Source organism: Chiloscyllium plagiosum, chromosome 10 (assembly GCF_004010195.1).
Source record: "Chiloscyllium plagiosum isolate BGI_BamShark_2017 chromosome 10, ASM401019v2, whole genome shotgun sequence".
Lineage (NCBI taxonomy): Eukaryota > Metazoa > Chordata > Chondrichthyes > Orectolobiformes > Hemiscylliidae > Chiloscyllium > Chiloscyllium plagiosum.
In genome coordinates, this window is record NC_057719.1 from 90,569,845 (window position 1) to 90,595,487 (window position 25,643).

Consider the following 25,643-nt stretch of genomic DNA (forward strand, 5'->3'; position numbering starts at 1 on the left):
TAGGAACGATGTGGAAGCTTTGGAGAGGGTGCAGAGAAGATTTACTAGGATGTTGCCTGGAATGGAGAATAGGTCGTACGAGGATAGGTTGAGAGTTCTCGGCCTTTTCTCGTTGGAACGGCGTAGGATGAGGGGTGACTTGATAGAGGTTTATAAGATGATCAGAGGAATAGATAGAGTAGACAGTCAGAGACATTTTCCTCCGGGTACAACAGAGTGTTACAAGGGGACATAAATTTAAGGTGAAGGGTGGAAGGTATAGGGGAGATGTCAGGGGTGGGTTCTTTACCCAGAGAGTGGTGGGGGCATGGAATGCGCTGCCCGTGGGAGTGGTAGAGTCGGAATCATTGGCGACCTTTAAGCGGCATTTGGATAGGTACATGGATGGGTACTTAATCTAGGTTAGAAGTTCGGCACAACATCGTGGGCCGAAGGGCCTGTTCTGTGCTGTATTGTTCTACGTTCTATATCCAAGAATCACTTAAATATCCCTAATGTATCTGACTTGACCGCCACTGCTGGCAGTGCAATCCACGCACCTACCACTCTCTGAGTAAAGAACCTACCTCTGACATCTCCCCTAACCTTCCTCTAATTATCTTAAAATGATGCCCCCTTGTGACAGACATTTCCGCCCTGGGAAAAAGTCTCTGGCTATCCAATCTATCTATGTCTCTCAAAATCCCGTACACCTCTATCAAGTCACCTCTAATCCTTCTTCGCTCCTATGAGAAATGCCTTAGCTCCCTCAACCTTTCTTTATAAAACATGTCCTCCAGTCCAGGCAGCTTCCTGGTTAATCTCCTCCACACCCTCTCTAAAGCTTCCACACCTTTACTATAAAGAGGCAACTAGAACTGAACACAATATTCCAAGTGTGGCCTAACCAGGGCTCTATAGAGCTGCAGCATAACCTCACGGCTCTTAAACCCAATTCCCCTGTTAATGAAAGCCAACACACCATACATCTTCTGAACAACCCTATCAACGTGGGTGGTGACTTTGAAGGATTGATGGACATAGACCCCAAGATCTCTCTGTTCCTCCACACTGCCAGGAATCCTGCCTTTAATCCTGTATTCTGTATTCAAATTTTATCTTCCAAAGTGAATGGCCTGACACTTTTCCAGATTAAACTCCATCTGCCACTTAACAGCTCAGATCTGCACCCTGTCAATGTCTTGTTGCAATCTACAACAACCCTCCACACTATCCAGAACTTCATCAACCCTCGTGTCATTGGCAAACTTACTACCCCCCTTCTACTTCCTCATCCAAGTCACTTATAAAAATCACAAACAGCAGACATCCCAGAACGGATCCCAGTGGAACACTACTGGTTACCGAACTCAGGCTGGATATTTTCCATCTACCACCACCCACTGTTTTCTTTGGGCCAGCCAATTCTGTATTCAGACGGACAGTGTTCCTTGTATCCCAGGCCTCCTTACATTCTGAATGAGCCTCCATGGGAGTCTTATCAAACGCCTTGCTAAAATCCATTTACACCATATCCACTGCTCTACCTTCAACAATGTTTTTTGTAACATCCTCAAAGAATTCAATAAGGTTTGTGAGGCATGACCTGTCCCTAACAAAGCCATGCTGACTATCTCTAATCAAACTATGGTTTTCCAAGTAATTATAAATCCTGACCCTCAGAATCCTGTCCAATAATTTGCCTGCCACAGATGTAAGACTGACTGGTTTGTAATTCCCAGGATTATTCCCTTTCATGAACAAGGGAATAATATTTATGATCCTCCAATCATCTGGCACTACTCCAGTGGACAGTGAGGATGCAAAGATTATCACCAGAGGCACAGCAATCTCTTCCCTCGCTTACCTAGAGTATATCCCATCTGGCCCAGGTAATTAATGTACCCTTATGTTTTTCAAAATGTTCAGCATATCATCCTTTCTAACATCAACTTGGTCGAGCATATCAGTCTGTTACACGCTGTCCTCAGAAACATCAAGGTCCCTCTCAGTAGTTAATACTGAAGCAAGGTATTTATTTAGGACCTCCCCTACTTCCTCCAATTCCAGTTCCTTGCACTCTCCCTATTTGGTCCTACCCTCACTCTCGCCATTCTCCTGTTCCTCACATAAGCATAGAACGCCTTAGGGTTTTCCTTAATCCTACCCACTAAAGCTTTGTCATACCCCCTCTAGCTCTCCTAAGTCCATTCTTCAGTTCCTTCCTGGCTACTTTGTAACTCTCTAGAGCCCTGTCCGATCCTTACCTCCTCAACCTTACGTAAGCTTCCTTCTTCCTCTTGACTAGATGTTCCACATCCCTTGTCACCCAAGGTTCTTTCAACCTCAGTGGGACAAACTTTCCTATATGATCAGCAGGTGCTTCCTAAACAACCTCCACATTTCTGTTGTGCATTTCCCTGGGAACTTCAGTGCCAATTTGGTGCCCCATTTTCTGCCTAAAAGCATTGTAATTCCCCCTCCCTCAATTAAATACTTTCCCATATTGTCTGCTCCTATCCCTTTCCATGACTTTCATAACATTCATGGAGTTGCGATTACTATCACCAAAATGCTGTCCCACCGAGAGATCTGATACCTGACATGGCTCGTTGCCAAGCACCAAATCCAATATGGCCTCCCTTCTGGTCAGCCTATCTACATATTGCATCAAGAACCCTTCTGAGACACACCTGACAAAAACTGCTCCAATATTTGAACTAAGTGGGTTCCAATCAATATTAAGTTAAAGACACCCATGACAACAACTCTGTTACTTCTACACATTTCCAATATCTGCTTCCCAATCTGTTCCTCTGTGTCTCTGTTGCTACTGGGGGGCCTGTTGAAAACTTCCAGTAGAGTGACTGCTCCTCTCCTGTTTCTGACTTCCACCCATATTGACTCAGTAGGCAAACCCTCTTCAACGACCTCCCTTTCTGCAACCATGATACTATCTCTGATTAGCAATGCCACTCCTCCACCTCTTTTATCTACCCCCCCATTCCTTCTGAAACATCTAAATCCTGGAACATTCACTACCATTCCTGCCCCTGTAATATCCAAGTCTCCGTAATGGCCACAACATCAGAGTTCCAAGTACTGATCCATGCTCTGAGTTCATCACCCTTATTCCTGACATTTTTTGCATTAAAATAGACAACTTATCATACTGACTGTACTTTTGCCCTATCAAGTGCATATCCCTCCTCACAGTCTCTCTGCATGCTGTATCTGACTGTTCACTACCTACTCCATCATCTGATCCGTATAGCTCAGGTTCCCACCCCGCTGCCAATCGAGTTTAACCCCTCCCAAAAGTGCCAGTAAACCTCCTGTCCAGGATCTTGGTGCCCCTCCAGTTCAGGTGTAACCTGCCCTTCTTGACAGGTCCCACCTTCCCCAGAAGTATCCCAAGATCACATATCTGAAGCCTTCCCACCTGCATCAGCCCTGCGTTCAGCTTCACTTGCTCTTTAATCCTAGCCTCACTAGCATGTGGCACCTGTAGAAAGCCTGAGATTACTCCTCTGTTCATCCGGCCTTCTAGCTTCCAATATAACTTCCTATATTCTCTTTTCAGGTCCTCCTCCCTTTCCCTACCTATGTCATTGGTACCAATGTGTACCATGACTTCTGGCTGCTCTCCCACCCCTTAAGAATCCTGGAGCCTGGTGGCAACACACCATCCAGGAGTCTTGCTCGCAACCACAGAATGTCCCGTCTGTACCTCTAACAACTGACTCTCATACCATTATTGTTCTCCGATTCTCCGCCCTTCCCTTGTGAGCCACAGTGCCCGAAACCTGGCCGCTGTGGTTTTCCCCTGGTACGTTGTCCCCTAAAACAGTATCCAAATGGTATTCTTATTATTGAGGGAACGGCCACAGGAGCTCCCTGCACTGTCTGCCTATTCCCTTTCCCTCAAGGTAGCTTGGACCATTTTGATCTTGAAAACCTACTAGTCGCTTCTCCCTCATTTAGTCACCTAACTTTCCTTCAATCCATCAAAGCAGTATACCTCAACCCTTCTCCCCACACCACAGCCCTGCATTTCACTCTCCCCGTGTCACCAAGGGGAGAGGGCTCGTAAAAGTAATCTTACGATTATTTACCCCTCCACCCCCAATTTGTATGAAATTCAAGGGAGTTTAATTGGACTGTCGCCCTTAGGCTAACTTTAAACAGTCAATTAAGCCTTTAAACAGTCAATTAAGGACCTATCACATGAAAGTCGGGAAACTATATACTGTATATGTGTGTATAGACACACACACACCCCACTGGGGGTGGCAGTGATTCCTCCTACTGCTGGGACCACTGAGATACACAGAGAATATCCTATCTCCGACAGGGTGAAAGCTCCACACTATTAACGGGCAATTGTCCATTGGGTGACAGCAGGGGAACAGTCCTTCCTGCTTAGTGTGAATCAAAGCTGGGGCAGGGGGAAACCACACATTCTGTAAAATCCAGCCTCATGTGGTACTGAGCTCCACATTCCCACACCTTTGGGAAAAATGGGCATCTCCAAAATTCCCTGTTGGATTTACTAACAGACACCTTAATTTTACATTTTGCAGCTCTGGTGTTGCCCACTTGTGGAGATATCTCCTGCCCTATCAAATCCCTTTCTCATTTAAAATGATGACTGGATTATCTATGGGTCATCTATTTTTTCAAGACAAAAGAACCAGCCTGTTTAGTCTTCTGTGTTTGATTCCCAATTCTGATATATCTTGCAAGCAGGGTTAACATCCACAGGATGTTTCCGGAACTGGAGGGTTCGAGATATAAAAATAGACTGGAAAGACTGGGACCTTTTTCACTGGAGCATAGGAGATTGAGGGATGGCCTTATTGAGGTTTACAAAATCATGAAGGGCATAGATAAGGTGAATAACAAGGGTATTTTCCCTAGAGTAGGGGAGTGCAAAACCAGGAGGCATATTTTTAACGTGAGTGGAGAAAGATTTATAAAAAATATGAGGGGCAATGTTTTTACACAGAGGGTGGTCCGTATGTGGAATAAATTGCCAGAGGAAGTGGTAGATCCAGGTACAATTATAACATTTAAAAGACGTTAGGACAGGTACATAGGAAAGGTTTGGAGGGATATGGGCCAAACACAGGCAAGTGGGACTAGTTTAATTTGGGTGTATCGTTGGCATGGACTGGTTAGACCGAAGAGTCTGTTTCCATGAGTTTATGACTCTAACTAGGAGAACCTCTCCAACCTGGGATACCACCTCATTCAGTTAAGGCTAACATTGACTCCACTGCCTGCCTTTGGTCCTGATACCGAACATACATCTTCAAACTTGAACTGACCTCCTCAGCATTTTGAGTGCCTTATCCTAGAAGCATAGAACTAGCAGCCATTTGAGCCTGCTATACCAATCAATAAGATTATGTCTGATCTGGTTGTGGTCTCAAACCCACTTTCCTGTATGTCCCCCATAATCCTTGAGTCCCTGGTATATTAAACATCGATGCTTATGTTATGTCAAAACATCTGACATGTTTTAAAACTTGTCATCATTCTAAACAAGAATAGATACAGGCGAAAGCTACTCAACCTGTCCTCATGTGACAAGACCGTCAATCCAGGATGAGGTTTCTTCTTAATCTGAAAAGCAATTTACCTTATCTGGATTCCCACGAGCCAAAAGTGATAAAATATATGAATCATACAAGATTCTTGGACGACTCGACAGGGTAGATGTGGAAATGTTGTTTCTCAGAGTAAGGAGTCACTTACTTAATATAGAAATTCCACGGGGGAAACAACTTTTCCACATCTACCCTGCCAAGTCCTCTAAGAATCTTTTTCTCTGAGAGTAGTGGATCTGTGGAATTCTTCACCACAGAGGTCTGTAGATGGTGGGTCATTAAGTATATTCAAGACTGAGATAGAGAGATTTTTAATCAAGGCAGCAATCAAGGGTTATGGGGAAAAGGCAGGAAAGTGAAGTAAAAGATTATCAGATCAGACATGATCTCATTGAAATGCAGAGTACAGCATAGGCCGAATGGCCTATTTCTGCTCCTACATCTTTGTTGTTTTATTGATTTTCTTGAAACACCTTACCTGCAGAAGTATAAAGCATAACCAGTATCTGCTACAACATCAAAGACTGACCTGTTGGAAAAGCAAAAGCTGGTCAGCGTTGAGTGCTGCTCCTGTGGCTCCCTCGTTATTAGGTTTGTCGGTAGTTTTGGCTGAGATGCTGTTGGGTTTTGATGCTAGAGCTGACAGCAGTCCAGAGTGATGATGCTCTGCTGGTTGGGACTGAGACTGGTGCGTTTGTTGGCGACACTGGGCCAGAGCAGGAATCTGCTGAAGCTCAACAGCTGATGTGAACGGAGACTGAGGGGCAAATGGAACCTTCACAATGTTGCTATCAGGGTCACTGGTGCTTGACTGCTGAATACTCAAGGCTGGTCCAAGAAGTTCAGTCTCACTGAGCACTGGTAGCTGATTTGGCAGAGGCACAGTTGGATCCAGCTGCCCTTCTGGTGTTTGACCAGACAAATCTAATTGCGAACCAAAGCTAGCTTCCAGCTGACTCGGCACCAGGAAGCTTGTAGACAGAGTTGGTTGACTGGGCTGTGGTTGCACGGATATAGATAGTCTCTGTGCTGCTCCTTCATTGACCGTCAACTGTGAGTTTGATGCTGTGTACACCTGGCCAATGTCACAGTGGCTGGTAATCGACTGTCCCACCACATTCTGGGTCATCAAGACGTGAGCAGGCATTGACTGGCTGCAAACTATTTGTCCCGGAGATGCCTGCACACGTCCCACAATGCGACCCGTAGCTGGCTGTCTGTGGATGGCTAGCACAGACCCACTCTGGGTGGTCAAAACAGGTCCAGGTTGAATTGCTGAAAGCCGCTGGGGACCAGTGCTTGCTGAGACTCTGGTGGCCAAGTGCCCAGGCAAGGTGGACTGGCCTTGACCAGTCAGCAGTGCCCGAGGTAATGACTGGGACTGCAGTACCACACCAGTGCCCTGCTGGAGAACCCGAACACTGACTGGCTTGCTTGACTTGGGTTGACCTTGCTGGGATGGTTGCTTTACCCGATTGGTGGCTATTGTCTGGGAGACTGCAGGGGCCTGAGTGGAGAGTAGGACACCAGGGCCTGAGGTTCGGGCAGTCACTGCCAAGTTCTGCCAAGCTTTCTGCTGCTGCTGTGCAGCTTCTATTGAAGTCTTTGAGGCAGTCTGGACATGTGGAGAGGTTGGAGGAAATGAAGACTTTGGGCTTAACTGGACCAGTTTAGGTTGTATATTCACGAGGTGCTTTGGCTGGATTGGCGTTGAGCTCCTCTGAATGACGCGCGTCAGCACTGGTACCTGCACCAGCTGGTTCCCTGTGGTGTGCCCAACAGCAGCCTGGGCAGAACCCATGTGGGCAAAAAGGGATTCTCCATTCAGACAATTGCTGGTGATATTCTTTTGAAATGGGGCAGAGATGCCCAAAGTCGTGGTGACTGGATGTTCGGAGAGAGGAGCAGCCATCGGGGATGTGAGGCCAGGCTTTGCCAACAGCCCTGTCCGAGACGGCTGATCGTCGGGCAGCATGGTAGTCTGACCACATTGCCAGTCGACCGTCTGTGTGCGTCCAACTTTGGTGGTGCCATTGGACATGGTCTGAATGCCTGCTATCGGCTGCACGGCGACACTGCTCAGTCTGACTTGATGGACCAAGTGTTGCACGTTGACGGTTTTATTGACAAACTGAGCAGTCACTGGATGTTGAAGCAGAGACTGCTGGGCAATCACGGCAGGGGCTAAGCTGCTGAGATCAGTGTCTAGCGCCTGGGGGCTGTCCTGGGTGGGTAGGCTGGCAGGTTGTGGCTTGGGGCTGGCCTGTACATGGACCCCCCCGGCTGCCAAGTCGTCTCCTCCTTGCAGAGTCTGCGGAGTGATATTAGCCTCTTGCAAGCTCTGCTGCAGGATATCACAGGGCTGCTCAGTACCGTAGCTGGCTGGGGATCCCAGCAGGTCTTCGCCCAAGAAGGAGATGTCAACACTGCTGGCAGATGAGGGCACCCCGTGGCTGATTCCTTCTCCAGCTGGTGCCAACTGAAACCAGTAAAGACAAGGTCACATCTTGTGTCACTGCAGGCAACATTAATAAGAAGCATTAGAAAAGCAAGGCACAGGAATAGGGCACCCCAAACTTAAAGCAAATCAAAATGTCACTCACTCCAGTTTGTTGCACAATGAATTTTTAACTGAAGCTGCCTGCTTCTTGTTATGAACTCAGTGACCAAGATGCTTCCTATTTACTGATTCCCTACACCCTCCCACTCCCCTTCACTCCTCACATGCCACAGAGAGCTCTGAATTCATCAACCTCTGTGGCACCAGGTCACCTAACACTAGCATCTTTTAGAACACCAGCAGTTTAGCAACTCTAGCTTCCAGAATTGTTGTCTAAAGAGCCTTGGTGAATTTCTGCAGTGCATCTTGTTGATTATACATACTGCTGCTACTGGGTGTTGGTGGTGGAGGGAGCGGATGCTTGGGGATGTGGTGCCAATCAATTGGGCTGCTTTGTCTTGGATGGTGTCCTTGAGTGTTGTTAGAGCTGCACCCATCCAGGCAAATAGGGAGTATTCCCTCACACTCCTGACTTGTGACTTGTAGATGGTGGTCAGGCTTTGGGGAGTCAGGAGGTGAGTACTCACCACAGTATTCCTAGTTTCTGACCTGCTCTATATTTATATAACTAGCCCAGTTCAGTTTCTAGTCAATGGTGACATTGGGAGAATCAATGATGGCAACAGCATTGAATGTCAACAGGTGATGGTTGAAGATGATCATTGTCTAGCACTTGTGAGGTATGAATGTTATATGTTACAGTATTCCTCAGCCTAAACATGAATGTTGCCTACATCCTGCTGCATTTGGACACAGAATCATAGAATTTTACAACATGGAAGGAGACCATTCGCCCCATCAGAACTGGACCTGCTCCCAAAAGAACTACCAAATTAGCCCCATTCTCCAGCCCTATATTTTTCTTATTCATTCGTGGGATGAGGGGGGGGGGGGGTCATTGGCTAGGCTAGCATTTATTGGCCAACTCTGTTTGCCCAAAGGGCAATTCGGGGTCAACCACACTACTGTGGGTTTGGAGTCACGTGTAGGCCAGACCAGGTAAGGGTGGCAGTTTCGTTTCCTACAGGACATTAGTGAACCAGATGGAGTTTTCCAACAATTGACAATTAATTCATGGTCATTATTAGACTCTTAACTCTACTTCTCAGGTCCTGAAGCAGTTCATGTTCAAATGCAACAAGATTGGAAGGGAAAAGGTTGAGACTCTGAAGGGAGATTACAGAGAGTTCGGTAGAAATTTAAAAAGGAGGTCCTCAAGGGTAGTAATATCTGGATTACTCCCAGGGCTACGAGCTAGTGAGGGCAGGCCCAGAGCAGACTCATGCAATTTCAGTGAAGGCAAGCTGGCGCTAGGTGACATGATTCCTGTAGTGACAGTATGGCACAAAAAAAGTTAGCATCATCATGCATGCATGTGCTGCTCTTGCTTTTGCTTGTCATATCCTTGCACAATCTTTTTATCCAAATACTTAGCCAAAACCTTTGTGAATGCCTCAATTAAACCTGCCTCTACCAACCTCAACCTTGCTTCTTTTGCACATCCTTTTTAAGGCTATGTTCTTTTGCTCTTGTTCATTTTCTGAGTGGAAACAGCTTCTTATCGCCTCTAGTCAATTCATCAAATGTACTTTCTGCCTTCTGCTCTCCAAGGAGAACTGTCCCAACATCTTCAGTTTATCCTTGGAACTGAAATTTCTTATTACTGGGATCATTTTGGTAAATCTTTTATGTATTCTGTCCAGTGTAATCACATTTTTCCTATAATGTGACACCCACAACTACACACTATACTCCAATAAGGGTCTAACAATTGTCTTGTACAAGTTCAACATCACCTCCATGCTCTTTTTAAGTTCTAAATAGGAGAAAGGCCAATTTTGATGGTATTAGGCAAGAACTTTCAAAAGCTGATTGGGGGCAGATGTTCGCAGGTAAAGGGACAGCTGGAAAATGGGAAGTCTTCAGAAATGAGATAACGAGAGTCCAGCAAAAGTATATTCCTGTCAGGGTGAAAGGAAAAGCTGATAGGTATAGGGAATGCTGGATGAATAAAGAAATTTGATGGTTTGGTCAAGAAAAAGAAGGAAGCATATGTCAGGTATAGACAGGATAGATTGAATTAATCCTTAGAGTATAAAGGCAGTAGGTGTATACTTAAGAGGGAAATCAGGAGGGCAAAAAGGGGACTTAAGATAGCTTTGGCAAATACTGTTAAGGAGAATCCAAAGGGTTTTTACAAATACATTAAGGACAAAAGGGTAACTAGGGAGAGAGAGGGGCCCCTCAAAGATCAGCAAGGCGGCCTTTGTCTGGAGCCGCAGAAGATGAGGGAGATATTAAACGAGTATTTTGCATCAGTATTTACTGTGGAAAAGGACATGTAAGATATAGAATGTAGGGTGTAAGATATAAAATGTCCACATTATAGAGGAGGAAGTGCTGGATGTCTTGAAATGCGTAAAGGTGGATAAATCCCCAGGACCTGAATAGGTGTACCCTAGAACTCTGTAGGAAATTAGGGAAGTGATTGCTGGGCCTCTTGCTGAGATATTTGTGTCATTAATAGTCACAGGTGAGGTGCCGGAAGACTGGATGTTGGCTAACATGTTGCCACTGTTTATGAAAGGTGGCAAGGATGAGCCAGGGAACTACAGACCAGTCGGTGTTGGGCAAATTGTTGGAGGGTATCCTGAGGGACAGATTTGCATTTATTTGGAAAGGCAAGGACTGATTAGGGGTTGTCAGCATGGCTTTGTGCGTGGGAAGTCATGTCTCACAAACTTGATTGAGTTTTTTGAGGAAGTGACAAAGAGGATTGATGAGGGCAGAGTGGTAGATATGATCTATATGAACCTCAGTAAGGCATTCAACAAGGTTCCCCATGGGAGACTAGTAAGCAAGGTTAGATCTCATGGAATGCAGAGAGAATTAGCCATTTGGATACAGAACTGGCTCAAAGGTAGAAGACAGAGAGTGGTGGTGGAGGGTTGTTTTTCAGACTGGAGGCGTGATCAGTGGAGTGCCACAAAGATCGGTGCTGGGTCCACTACTTTTCATCATTTCTATACAGAGGAACCTCTATTATCCGAACAAGATGGGCGGGCACTATTTCGTTTGGAAAATTGATTATTCAGTTTAATTGATTTCCTCTGGGGCTTGGAGTTTTCTGTGAAGTCTGCTCCCTGTTCAGGAGACTAGGCAAAAGCATGCTGTGTGCGAGACCCTGCCCCCGTCCACTCCCACCCCAACCCTGTCTAATCTACCCCCAATCCCGTCCGCTCGCAACCCGCGACCCCCACATGCCAGCAATCCAGTCCAACACTGCCCCCCCACCTGCCCCCACTCCAGCCACTCTCTTCATCCCCACCCACCTCTGACCTCCGTCCGCAAACCCCATCCCCCATCCAGCTCACCCTTCCATCTGCTCCCCCCTCCGGGCAGCCGGACTGTACACCAACAGTAAGACTACTGCTGCCTTTGTGGGGTAAATCTTCAAATAGAGCGCGCGCGCACACACACAAACACACAACCTTTTGACAGACTCCACCTCTGCCTTATACAGGATAATGTTGGAGAGATTATCTGGGGAAGGGGTGAGTTTAGGGATTACCTCTGTGTAGAACTTCAAGAAAAGTGTAGGGGAGAGAGAGGGCAGGAGGTCAGACATTTCGAGGCGGTGCTTGGACTGTTCTCGGCAGCATTTCAGCGAGCTGAGTTTGTTTTTAGTCATTGTACCTGTAAACAAAAGATGTGATCAGGGTTGAAACAGCTCTTTGACATAATGTTTCTACCAGATCCTTGAGATCCCCTTCGGAAAATTCGATATTCGGATAATCGAGGTTCCTCTGTAAATGATTTGGATGTGAGATTAAGAGGTATAGTTAGTAAGTTTGTGGATGACACCAAATTTGGAGATGTAGTGGACAGTGAAGAGGGTTATCTCAGATTACAATGGGATCTTGATCAGATGAGCCAATAGGCTGAAAAGTGGCAGATGGAGTGAGGTGCTGTATTTTGGGAAAGCAAATCTTAGTAGGACTTATACACTTAATGGTAAGGTCCTAGGGAGTGTTGCTGAACAAAGAGACCTTGGAGTGGAGGTTCATAACTCCTTGAAAGTGGAGTCGCAGATAGATAGGATAGTGAAGAAGGCGTTTGGTATGCTTTCCTTTATTGGTCAGAGCATTGAGTACAGGAGTTGGGAGGTCATGTTGCGGCTGTACAGGACATTGATTAGGGCATTGTTGCCAGGATGTTGCCAGGCTTGGAGGATTTGAGCGATAGGGAGAGGTTGAATAGGCTACAGCTGTTTTCCCTGGAATGTCGGAGGCTGAGGGGTGACCTTATAGAGGATTATAAAATCATGAGGGGCAGATAAATAGACAAAGTCTTTTCCCTGGGGTCGGGGAGTCCAGAACTAGAAGGCATAGGTTTAGGGTGAGAGGAGAAAGATAAAGAAGAGACCTAAGGGGCAACGTTTTCACACAGAGGGTGGTACATGTATGGTATGAGCTGCCAGAAGAAGTGGTGGAGGCTAGTACAATTGTAACATTTAAAAGGCATTTGGATAGGTATATGAATAGGAAAGGTTTGAAGGGACATAGACCGGTGCTGGCAGGTGGGACAAGATTGGGTTGGGATATCTGGTTGGCATGGACAAGTTGGACGGAAGGGTCTGTTTCCGTGCTGTACATCTCTATGACCCAATGACTGCAGAAATTCAATAACAATCTTTAGACAGCATCTTCCAAACCCACAATCACTTCCATCTAGAAGGGCAAGCGCAGCAGATACATGGATACACCACGAACTGCAAGTTCCCTGCTAGCCATTCACCATCCTGACTTGGAAATATATTGCTGTTCCTCTGATGTCTCTGAGTTAAATCCTGAAACTCCCTCTTTAATGGCATTGTGGGTCTACACCATGTAGACTGCAGTGGTTTAAGAATGCAACTCACTACCACCTTCTTAAGGGCAACCAGGAATGGACAATAAATGCTGGCCAGCCAGCCATGTCCAACTCCCATGAATGCTTCTGCAGTTTCCCTCCCTGACGGAAGTCCCTTGTCCTGGGTACAGCACTATGCTAGTCATCTCTTGGTTTTATTAATCAAGAATACATCAAAAGAAGTAGTAGCATGGATGTCTACTAACCTGGTCACTTCCATGGAGAAAGTCATTCAGAGCTTGAGGGTCACTGGAGCACAGAACAGAAGATAATTTTAAATATTGTGGTCCTGGTGGAGGAAGCCTATCATGAAGTGTGGAGGGGAGGAGGAAAACATGGCAGAAGAATTGTGATCAATGATGTGAGGTTCTCTGATGGATTGTTTGCTCATAGTAGCAATGTGCTCAATGTCAAGGACATGCACTCAGTTCCCAGCTCCACAGCTGGCGATTGATATCCTGGTCATCAGCCTGTCACTGTGCAGCACTGTCAATCCGGAATGATACAGATACCTGCAAGGTTACAATACTTACAGACTTCAACTTGTACTCCCTCTCGTTTAGAAGGTTAAGGAGTCACCTGATTGCTGTATTTAAATGATAGAAACAATCTGATTCGGTAGACTTTAATAAATCATACTCTCTGCTGAGAGAGTGCGGAGAGAGGAGCATGACTTCAGAAATTTGAGCTGGGCTATGATTTGCAAAGGGAGGGCCGTATCTGATGATCATTTTTTAATATTCATTCATGGGATCAGTGTATGCTGGCTGGGCCAGCATCTATTTTCCATTCCTAACTGCCCAGTGGCAGTTGTGAGTGCTTCTGCACTCTGGGTCAGGAGCTACATGGAAGCCATACCAGGTAAGGTTAGCAGTTTCCTCCCCTAAAGGGAACTTTTAATGAACCAGATGGGTTTTTTCAACAATCAATGGCAGTTTCACGGTCATCATTAAACTTTTCATTCCAGATTTTTATTCAATTCAAACTCTACCATCAGCCATGGCAGGATCCAAACCTGTGTCCCTGGAACATTATGTGGGGCCTTTGGATTAACAGTGCAGCAATAATACCACAGGGCCATCGCCACTCCTATATCAATTTATGAACATTATAAAGGGTCATCAAAATAAGAATCTGAAAAGGTCCCACAAAAAAAAGACTTAGCTTTAGAAAGCATGAAGGCAAATTATTTGAACAAGTTGGAAAGCACATCTCTTATTTGGCAAGACACCTTTCAGGCTGTTGCAAAATGATGTGTGCTGGAGCCTCTTTTATTTAATGTATTTATAAATGATTTAGAAGATAGGCTCAAAACTCACATATCCAAATTTGGCAGTGAGTCAGATAGAGGAAGCATTGTCACCCATGTTGATAGAAGTGTAAATTTACAAAGAGAGATTGCTAGAAAAAGTGAATGGGGAAAAGCTACAGCAGATGGACTTCAACTCAGCCAACTGTGAGTTTAGATTTTAGATTTAGAGGACTAGAATACAAAGGGGCAGTGGTCCCATTCTGACTTCACAAAGCCCTAGACACTGTGTACAGCTCTGGGATTGGCAGATGGGATTAGGGTACACAGCACTATGATCTAAAATGTATGGTCAACAGCTTTGAGAGGTTAAATGGTTAAACAGGCTTGAGGGACTGAATGGATGAACAGTTCAGAGGGACTGAAAGGATGAGCAGCTAAAAGGGGCTGAATGGTCTCCTCCTGTTCCAATATCCTTTGTTCCTATTTGATAATGCACTGTAACTGCATCCATTAATTTGCTATGAGTATGGATTGAGTTTCTTTCCCCAATTCCAGCTGCTGACTTAATCAACCTAATGGATTTGTGTTGGAAGTTATGTGTTTCTGAATCATTTACAAGCACTAGAGATCAAGAATGGGATTCTAAGTTTAAAATGTCCTTCTATCTTCTTAAGTACATCACCTCACAAAAACGACTCTTAAAACACATTGATATAACAGATACTCTAGTTACCTTTTTGATAAAACCTGTTTAACAATAAAACAAACTCACCAAATAACATCCAGCAGACACCTTCCTTCTTCATCATCCATGATAGCTGCAGAGAAAGGTATTTAGTTCATGAAAAGAATAACTGCTCATATCCTCCACCATATTGAATCATGCAAATTATAAATAGACAAGCATTTTTTTTAAAAAACCATGTCAATGTCCTGTTCAGGACAGAATGGAATGTGTTATCAAGTTGTGTGTGTGCAGTGGAGGAGACAGATTCAACACATAAGAAGACAAACAGCTCTTCCATCAAGCCTTTCCCCTACTTCTGATGACCAAAGCAATATAAGTAAATACTTCTTTAAAAATCACACAACACCAGGTTATAGTTCAACAGGTTTATTTAGAAGTACTAGCTTTCGGAGTGCTGTTCCTTCGTCAGGTGGAGTGGACTACTCCACAAGCTACCTGACAAAACAGCAGTGCTCCAAAAGCTTGTACTTCAAAATAAACCTGTTGGACTATAACCTGGTGTCTTGTGATTTTTAACTTTGCCCATCCCAGTCTAATAACAGCATCTCCACATCATAAATACTTCCTCATCATCCTTCTTAACAAGCATGTTATTCCTGGAGAAAGCAATAGAAAAAAAGTCAAAAACTCAGGCAAATCCTCCAGACAAATTGTGTCCAATCACTTGGTTGACTGAAATTAGTCCAGTGCACTGCACACTGTTCCACACATTCCCAGAAGGACACAAACTTGTGGTGGTTTAGCTAATCTCAGATATATTACTTGTAGTAAGGGTTTCAGCAGTCTTCCTGCACAAAGAAAGAATACAATTTCAGCCATTCCACTTGCATCTCCAGTAAGCCTGATGTAAAGCATGAACCTACACAACATGCAGTGGCTTGTTGTTGTCTGGAGTGGATTGCATTATAAAGTGATGGGACTTTCAAAACGTAATTTTAAAGAAGGTTGAAGAGAAAAGAATTTGTAGGGTTGCAACCTTAGGTATAATGGTGAAATACCCCTTTCTGTTTTCTTTGATCCTAAAAGATAATCTGTCCATGACAAATAGTCACCAAACTCGAAACATTAACTGCTTTCTCTCTTCACAGATGCTGCCAGACCTACTGAGTTTCCCCAGAAATTTCTGCTTTTGTTTCTGATTTCTAGCACTTGCAGATCTTTGTTGTATTTGGATCTTTTAATGTAATGGGGATTTGACAATTCAAAGCCTGAGAAGGGCCAGAGTTTTATTCCATAATAACCTGTAAAAGGCAATTGAAAATGAAAACTTGTAGGATTCTAGGGAAGGGACAAAGGAACATGATAAATTGGATAATTCCAGTTGGACAATTCCAACACAGTCGGCATGGACGGGTTGGATCGAAGGGTCTGTACATCTCTATGACTATTGGCTGAAAGGCCTCCTTCTGTGTTGTATTATTCTTCAGTTCATTATCAATTGTTTTCATCAGGGAACATGGGAAAGAACAAATGAACCAATTAGCTGGACTTCTTTCCAATGTAGTCATGTTCTGATTCATACATCAAATACATTGCGATGGCCCATTTTCAAGGCTATCTGTCCTTCATTCCTGATGAAGGGCTTTTGCCTGAAATGTCAATTCTCCTGCTCTTCGGATGCCGCCTGACCTGCAGTACTTTTCCAGCACCACACTCTCGACTTCATTTATTAATACCTAACAATCTTCACTGAACACCCTCGTACCATTTGAACAATGAGACAAAATGAACTCAAATCACTCAGTTTCCGCCCATCCAGTATACAGCAGCCCTGAGCCCCACAGCACAGTCTTGCCAGCACGGTCTTCAACAAGATGTCTTCTGTCTGGATTCTGTCTGCACACTGCTCACAAAGTTCACTGAATGACTACAAAGTATCTTCAAGTGGGGATTTGAGACATTTCACACTCTGCTTCTATGTAAATAATAACAAAATAGGTTCTGTTCTTATATTGATTCTGTCCCTGATTATAAAAAGTATTCTTCTAAAACATGACATTGCAATGGTGAATACAAACACCAGAACAGGTATGCTCCTCTTAAAGTGTCAAATGCTACACCGCCTACCTGTCCAGGGTCCTTACCACATCGAGATCTTACCTTCACTCCTCTCTCTTTATCCCATGACCTTGTAAAACTTCATCTCTTAGAATCCTCACTATTACAATGTCCAACTGTTAACATACATCGTTGCAACGTCTATCAGTCTTTGGATTAGCCCCTTCTCTCTTCAGACAAAAACTAGACAAAAAGATTGAAAGTTTAAGGTTGACATTCACCAGATTTAAGTTAGGCCACTTCAAAGAATTGCATTAACATAGCACCTTTAGCTTTGTAAAATGAAAAGCTTCAACAAAAGCCATCTTTAACTTTAGCTTCTCAGGAATGTTATCCAACAAAATGTAACATTGAGCCAAAGGAAAAGATAAGTCAGAAAACTAAAGACTTGCGTTCTTAAGGAGCTTCTTAAAAAGGAAAGGGAGGTAGATGTGAATAAGTTTGGAATAAAATGTTAGATCACGTAGCCTTGGCTACTGGAGGTCATTAAATAGTGAGATCAAGAGAATGGGAAGTGTCCTAGAGGTTAAGGCTGGAGGAATGCAGTGATCTCAGATAGTTGTTGAGCTGGAGTAGGCTACAAAAGACAAAGTGGCTATGGTAATGAAGGTGTTTGGAAATATTTCAATAAGTTTATTAAAATATTTTGGTTTTGTGAATTAGACCTAAGTTTGTTGAAAAGCTTTTGGCAATTTCTGAAAGATTGTCAAATCATTTATTTCTTCAGATTGAAGAAACTAAAAATAGAGGTAATTAAACTGCAGGTCTATTCAAGGACATCCACATTGTCATGGAGATGAGTGGAAGAAGGTTCTGCTATTTCAATTATAGAGTCCTAGAGATGTACAGCACAGAAACAGACCCTTCGTTCTAACTCATCCATGCCGAACAGATATCCTTACACAATCTAGTCCCATTTGCCAGCACTTGGCCCTTGTCCCTCTAAACCCTTCCTATTCATATACCCATCCAGATGTCTTTTAAATGCTGCAATTGCTTTTATATTGGTGTTTTCTGAGAGTTCATTGTGGCTTGGAACGAATGGGTGGTCTGTGGCTCACCAAGAGAGGATGGTCAGAGGCCTGCACTGTAAACAGTGAAAAATCCATCTTCACCATTTGCTAGGAGGATCATAGGCAATGCTTAGTCTCAGTTTGATTTCATGAGGGAATGAAGCTAGAAGATTGTCCAGTTTAAACCTCATGAATGAATCAACAGTTTTCCTCACAGAGTCTTGTGGCAGGTGTTGAAAAAGGATACTGACTGACACTCTACCCACTCACCCACTTGCTTATCTATCCTATCACTTACCTCCTTCCCTACCTCCTCACCCACCTGCCTCCCTACCCCTTTACCGACCTGCTTTGCCCCCCCCCACCTTCCTGCCCCACACCCCACCTCCACTGCCCTTAAATATTGAGAAAGAGGTTCAGGACTTTTTAATCCTGGATCAGGCCAGGGATTGCTCTGAGTAACAGGGTGTAGTTTCAAAGCTGATTGTCCTCACTGCTCAACTGCTGGGCCTCCTGACTGGGACCAGGCAGCTTCAAGTTAGCTCCTGGGTTGGTCGCTCATGTGGAGAACTCCTCTAAGAATAAGTGTGCATTTCATTGTCCATTTGGGACTGGACATTGCGTTTTCTGATACTGATCAGAGGTTCTGAACCAGTACTTTCGATGATCTGTGATACACTTCCTGAGATTCAGTCGCAACTATCAAGACGAAATTGAATAAATAGTTAAAAATAAATAACTGTGGGGTAGTCGAGCAAAAGCATGGAGTGGGATTAATCGCATTGCTTTTTCAAAGAAGCTGGCACAGGCTGAATGGTTTATATTTGGAATGAGCTTATGAGGAGTCCTCAAACCATGAATCTCCTACTAGCCAACCCATGTGGAGAGGGGGGAATCAAATTAGTGATGGCTGTACAAATGTAATAGTGAACGATTGGCTACACAGGTATTACCTATAAACAGGACATCCACGATGGTGGAAACTCTCAATAAGTTTATACTGTAGCCACTCTCTGGGTAAAGAAAAACACACAGTTCAAAAGAGATATTTGAAGGTGGCAAGACAGGCCGTGAAAAGAAATATACACTGTACATACAGGTTCTCTGACTTTATAAAGGAGCACAGAGTCCAAAAGCAAGAATGTTAAGGTAACATAACAAGTACAACATTGTTGGATTGCAGCAAAACAACCACTGCAAAAACGACCACTGCAGCACCGTAACGATGGCAGCAACATAATCACTGCAGTACCATAACGATGGCAGCAACATAATCACTGCAGCAACATAACAACCGAAGCAACAAAACCACTGCAGCAATGTAATGATTGCAACATAACCACTTCAGCAATGTAACAACCACAGTAATGTAACCACTGCAACAACAAAACTACCATAGTAATATTCAGTTTCATTTGGAGTATTGCACCTAATTCTGGGGACTGCACTTCAGGAAGGATGTGAAGATATCGTGAGAGAGTGCAAAGGAGACTGACCAGGGTTCGGTGACCTCATGCATGTGGAGAGACTGGGGTTGCTCACCTTACAGTGGAGAAGAGGTGGCTAGCACAACTTATTCTGAGCTGTTTGTGGTTTACATTTGGACATACACATTTAGAATAAACAAATTCATTTGTACCATATGTATGAAAGACAGAGCGTGTCCTTGTACGAATAGTAAAGAGGTTGACCTTAAAGTGTCAAATCCCAACACATTTTCAGATTAGATTAGATTAGATCAGATTAGATTACTTACAGTGTGGAAACAGGCCCTTCGGCCCAACAAGTCCACACCGACCCGCCGAAGCGTAACCCACCCATACCCCTACATTTACCCAACACTACGGGCAATTTAGCATGGCCAATTCACCTGACTTGCACATCTTTGGACTGTGGGAGGAAACCGGAGCCCCCGGAGGAAACCCACGCAGACACGGGGAGAACGTGCAAACTCCACACAGTCAGTCGCCTGAGTCGGGAATTGAACCCGGGTCTCTGGCGCTGCGAGGCAGCAGTGCTAACCACTGTGCCACCGTGCCGCCCAAAGTTTTAAACCTGTATGCCTGCTGTAAGAACCTAGTTACAGAGAAAAAGGGGAAGAAAAGTTGTAGGCAGCTGTACGACTGATCCAGTCTATTTAACGCATATAGGGATGAAAAAGAAAGAAGTTATGTGTTAATAAGCTGCAGAAAACTTTGAAACGTAAACAGGAAGCAATTTCCTCTGCTCTTCGCACACGGCCCGTCATTCCTCAAATGGAAAGTAGCCTCAGGACATTACATTCCTGAAGTGGAGTGAATTAAAGTAACCCATGCTCAAGTTATACAACTGTTATAAATCTTCTCCTTGATTGGGCAGATTATAGTTACTGTCACTTTTCAGAGTCACTCTTCATATCGTCTTTCAAGCACTTCCAAATCTCTGTCACACCATATATTTATAAGCTGAGAAATCAATGTTCAGTCAAGGAGTTCACATTTACAGTCTGAAAAACATTATTGTATCTGCTAGATACAACCACTGCAGGTCAAGCCTGTAATGTACTGTCAATAACACAAATATTTGACATAATAAATAATGGAATAAAATGAACAAATAATTCATGGAATAAAGTTAACAAACAACTCCAAGTAGGATTTGAGTCAGAGAGTCATAGAACTATAGCACGGAAACAGACCCTTCAGTCCAACTCATCTATGCCGACCAGATATCCTAAATTAATCTAGTCCCAATTGCCAACACAAAACCATTCCTATTCATGTGCCCATCCAGATGTGTTTTAAATGTTGTAATTATATCAACTTCCACAACTTCCTCTGGCAGCTCATTCGATACACACACCAATCAAAGAACATGGAAACAGATCTTTCAGTCCAGCTTATCCATGCTGGTCAGGCTTCCCAAACTAAACTTGGCCCATATCCTTTGAAACCTTTCCTATTCATGTACCTGTCCAAATGTCTTTCAAATGTTCTAATTGTACCTGCATGAACCACTTTACTTCAGAAATAAAATTCACCTAGTTACCTCCCAGTACCTCAATCATAACATTCAGGAAGTTCAATGGGTTTATATTCAATTCAAAATTTTTAAGCCATAAGATATCTCTGACACTCCTGTTAAGGGCACTACTGAGGGGAACCATCTTTTCAGAGATGCCATCATTACACAGAGGTCACTTCTGCACTTTCAGGATTTTAAACAAATCCCTGACATTGGTAAGTGAAGGAGAAAGTGAGGACTGCAGATGCTGGAGATCAGAGCTGAAAATATGTTGCTGGAAAAGCGCAGGTCAGGCAGCATCCAAGGAACAGGAGAATCGACATTTCGGGCATGAGCCCTTCTTCAGGAAGGGCTGAAGTGGTAAGTGGTGACCAGGATTCTCTCTAGCATTCTTGGCAGTCAGTTAGGCCACGCAGAAACTGAAACCAACCTATAACCATGAGGATATGACATTTTTAATAGCATTGTCGTAGATCTTGGGACCACATACTCATTGACTGTCATCTCTACATATCACCAAAGCACAAAATAGTAATACCAGGCCAATATTTATCCTATATGCTCAGGGCTCAGTTAGGGGGCTTGAAAATTATAAGGTAGCCAGAAAAGATCTAAGAAGAGCCAGGAAGGGACATGAGATGTTGTTGGCGGATAGGATCAAGGAAAACCCTAAGGTTCTATAGGTATATCAGGAATAAAAGAATGACTCGAGTAAGATTAGGGCCAATCAAAGATAATAGTGGAAACTTGTGTGTGGAATCTGAGGATATAGGGGAAGCACTTAATGAATTCTTTTCGATAGTATTCACATTGGAAAAGGGAAATGTTAGTGAGAACATGAGATATAGGCTACTAGATTAGATGGGAGTGCGGTTGACAATGAGGAGGTTTTAGCAATTTTGGAAGATCTGAAAGTAGATAAGACCCTTGGCCAGATGGGATTTATCCTCGGATTCCCTGGGAAGCCAGGGAGGAGATTGCAGAGCCTTTGGCTTTGATCTTTATGTCATCATTATCGACAGAAGTAGTGCCAGAAGACTGGAGAATAGCAAATGTTGTTCCCTTATTTAAGAAGGGAGTCCAGACAACCCTAGGACAGTGAGCCTTACTTTGATTGTGAGTATGTTGTTGGAAAAGGTTACAAGAGATAGGATTGTAATCGTCTTGAAAGGAATGATTTGATTAGAGATAGTCAGCAAGGTTTTGTGAAGGACATTGAGTTCGTATTGAGTTCTTTGAGAAGGTAACAAAAAAAGTGGATGAAGGTAAAGCGGTTGGTGTGGTGTATAAGGATTTCAGTAAGGCTTTTGATAAGGTTTCCCACGGTAGGCTATTTCACAAAATACGGAGTTTCGGGATTGAAGGTGATTTAGTGGTTTGGATCAGACATTGGCTCACTGAAAGAAGACAGAGGGTGGTGATTAATGGGGAATGTTCATCCTGGAGTTCAGTTACTAGTGGTGTACCGCAAGGATCTGTTTTGGGGCCACTGCTGTTTGTCATTTTTATAAATGATCTGGATGTGGGCATAGAAGATCGGGTTGTAAATTTGCGGATGACACTAAGGTAGGCAGAGTTGTGCAGAGTGCTGAAGGATGTTGTGGGTTACAGAGGGACGTAGATAAGATGCAGAGCTGGGCTGAGAAGTGGCAAATAGAGTTTAATGCAGAAAAGTGTGAGGTAGTTCACTTCGGAAGAAATAACAGGAATGCAGAGTATTTGGTTAATGGTAAAATTCTTGGCAGTGTAGATGACCAGAGAGATCTCAGTGTCCAGGTACATAAATCCCTGTAAGTTGCCACCCAGTTTGATAGGGTTGTTAAGAAAGCATATCGTGTGTTAGCGTTCATTGGTAGGGGGATTGAGTTTCAGAGCCACAAGGTCATGCTTCAGCTGTATGAGACACTGGTAAGGCCGCTCCTGGGGTATTGAGTAAAGTTCTGGTCACTGCATTATAGGAAGGATGTGGAAACATTGGAAAGGGTTCAGAGTAGATTTACTTGGATGTTGTCTGTTATGGATGGAAGGTCTTACGAGGAAAGGCTGAGGGAACTGAGGCTGTTTTCGTTGGAGAGAAGAAAGTTGAGAGGTGACTTAATCGAGATGTACAAGATAATGTACAAGAGGGTTAGATAGGGTGGACAGTGAGAGCCTTTTTCCTCAGATGGTGAAGGCTAACAAAAGGGGACATAGCTTTAAATTGAGGGGTGGTAGGTTTAGGACAGATGTCGGGGTAATTTCTTCACTCAGAGAGTAGTAGGGGGCGAGGAACAGCCTTTCTGCAACAGTGGGCGGCACAGTGGCACAGTGGTTAGCACTGCTGCCTCACAGCGCCAGAGACCCGGGTTCAATTCCCGCTTCAGGCGACTGACTGTGTGGAGTTTGCACGTTCTCCCCGTGTCTGTGTGGGTTTCCTCCGGGTGCACCGGTTTCCTCCCACAGTCCAAAGATGTGCAGGTCAGGTGAATTGGCCATGCTAAATTGCCCGTAGTGTTAGGTGAGGGGTAAATGTAGGGGTATGGGTGGGTTGCGCTTCGGCGGGGTGGTGTGGACTTGTTGGGCCGAAGGGCCTGTTTCCACACTGTAAGTAATCTAATCTAATCTAATCTAATGGAGTAGTAGACTCGCCAATGTTAAGGGCATTTAAATGGGCATTGAACATACAGATGGATAATAGTGTAAGTTAGATTAATTTCACAGGTCAGCACAGCATCGAGGGCTGAAGGGCCTGTACTGTGCTGTAATGTTCTATGTTTTATGTAATTGACTGATATTTATCTCATTGAACAGCATCCCTTGCTCCTCATAGGGGAGACTTGTTGTGTTTCCTGCAATACAACATTAAAGCAACTTAAATGCACTTCATTCTCTCTGCAGTGCTTTGGGATATCCTGAGGTTGTAAAAGGCTTCACATAAAATGAAGGTCTTTCATTCTTGTCTGTTGAAAACAATGCCTCCCAAACCTTTTTCCACTTTCACCCATACTCAGGTTTGAAAGTTGTTGTGACCCCCCACCCCCGGCTCAGTGAGAGCAGGCTTGGCAGGACGAGTGACAGCAGGCTGCACAACTTTATTGGAACTCCATAGCAGCCACTTCTGTCTCTGAGCTTGTGACCCCACTTGAAGAACTGTCTCCCATTTGGAAATCCTCAGTCTAAAATAATACAAGCTTAGTTTATACAAGTATTTACTGAAAAGGTCACACTTTTGTATTATACTTGGTTTACAAAACCTCTACTAATCTAAAAAAGTATTCTATTAAACTGTCACACTATATTAGTACAGAGGAACTTCGATTATCCGAAGGACACAGGCGGGGAGTATTTTGTTTGGTTAAATGAATGCTGGATAATACTGTTTAGACAAGCATCGGGACCTTGCAACTTGTTCAGATCATCAGAAATTCAGACGATCAAATGCCAGATAATCAAGGTTCCTCTGTATGTAACATACACACTCATACTTATCACAGATAATTCAAACTGGTAACCTGCAATTGATCGTTCTCCCTGTGTCTTTGTGGGTTTCAATCGGATGCTCTGGTCTTCTCCCTTGGGCCAAAGATGTTCTAAATTGGGGCAAGGTCAGTTTTGATGGAATTAGGCAGGAGCTTGCAAGGATTGTAAGGAGTAGTTTGTTTGCAGGCAAAGGGACCTCTGGCTTTTCAAAGTCTGAAAGCTAGTTTAAAATGGGTTAAGTGCGAGGTGTTGCATTATGCAGTCAAATCAAGGTAGGAGTTTCATAGTAAATGATAGGGCCTTAAGGAGTGTAGTGGAACACAGGAACTTTAAGTTAAGGTGCACGGTTCTCTGAAAGTGGAGTCATAGGTAGACAGGGCAGTGAAGAAGGCTTTTGGCTCACTGGCCTTCATCAGTCAGGGCACTAACTATAGAAGTTGGGAAGTTATATTGCAGTTGTACGTTGATGAGGCCGCACTTGAAGTACTGTGTTCAGATTTTTGGTCATCTTGCTTTTGGAAGGATGTTATTGAATTGGAAAGAGTGCAGAAAAAATTTAGAACATAGAGCACAGAAAATAGAAAAGTACAGCACAGAACTGGCCCACAACATTATGCTGAGGAGTATTCCTAATCTAAAATAAAATAACCTCACCTATGCACCCCTCAATTCACTGCTGTCCATGTGCATGTCCAGCAGTTGCCCTAATGACTGCTTCCATCACCACTGCTGGCAATGCATTCCATGCATTCACAACCCTCTGTCTAAACCACCTACCTCTGCGTCTCCTCTATACCTTCCTCCAAACACCTTAAAACTATGACCCCTCGTGCCAGTCAATCCTGTCCTGGGGGAAGGTCTCTGGCTATCGACTCTATCCATGCCTCGCATTACCTTGTATACCTCGATCAGGTCACCTCTCTTCCTCCTTCTCTCCAGAGAGAAAAGTCAGAGCTCAGTTAACCTTTCTTCATAAGTCAAGCCTTCCAATCCAAGCAGCATCCTGGTAAACCTTCCTTGCACCCACTCCAAAGTCTCCGTATCTTTC

At 44.0% G+C, this 25,643-nt stretch overlaps 1 protein-coding gene across 3 annotated transcripts in view; it reads right to left on the reverse strand.

Moving 5' to 3' along the window:
• The window catches only part of LOC122553895 (BRD4-interacting chromatin-remodeling complex-associated protein-like), a 92,382-nt gene that overhangs the window by 51,818 nt on the left and 14,921 nt on the right, over positions 1-25,643 (reverse strand). For 2 of the 3 annotated variants that reach the window (XM_043698385.1, XM_043698383.1), the window contains 4 exons: positions 17,163-17,303; positions 15,087-15,132; positions 13,269-13,311; positions 6,121-8,070 (listed from right to left, as the gene is read on the reverse strand). In XM_043698385.1, the coding sequence (XP_043554320.1) occupies positions 6,121-8,070; positions 13,269-13,311; positions 15,087-15,127 (2,034 nt within the window). In that variant the 5' untranslated portion in view covers positions 15,128-15,132; positions 17,163-17,303. The remainder of the gene's footprint in view (positions 1-6,120; positions 8,071-13,268; positions 13,312-15,086; positions 15,133-17,162; positions 17,304-25,643) is intronic. The other variant, XM_043698384.1, reaches the window with a different exon arrangement.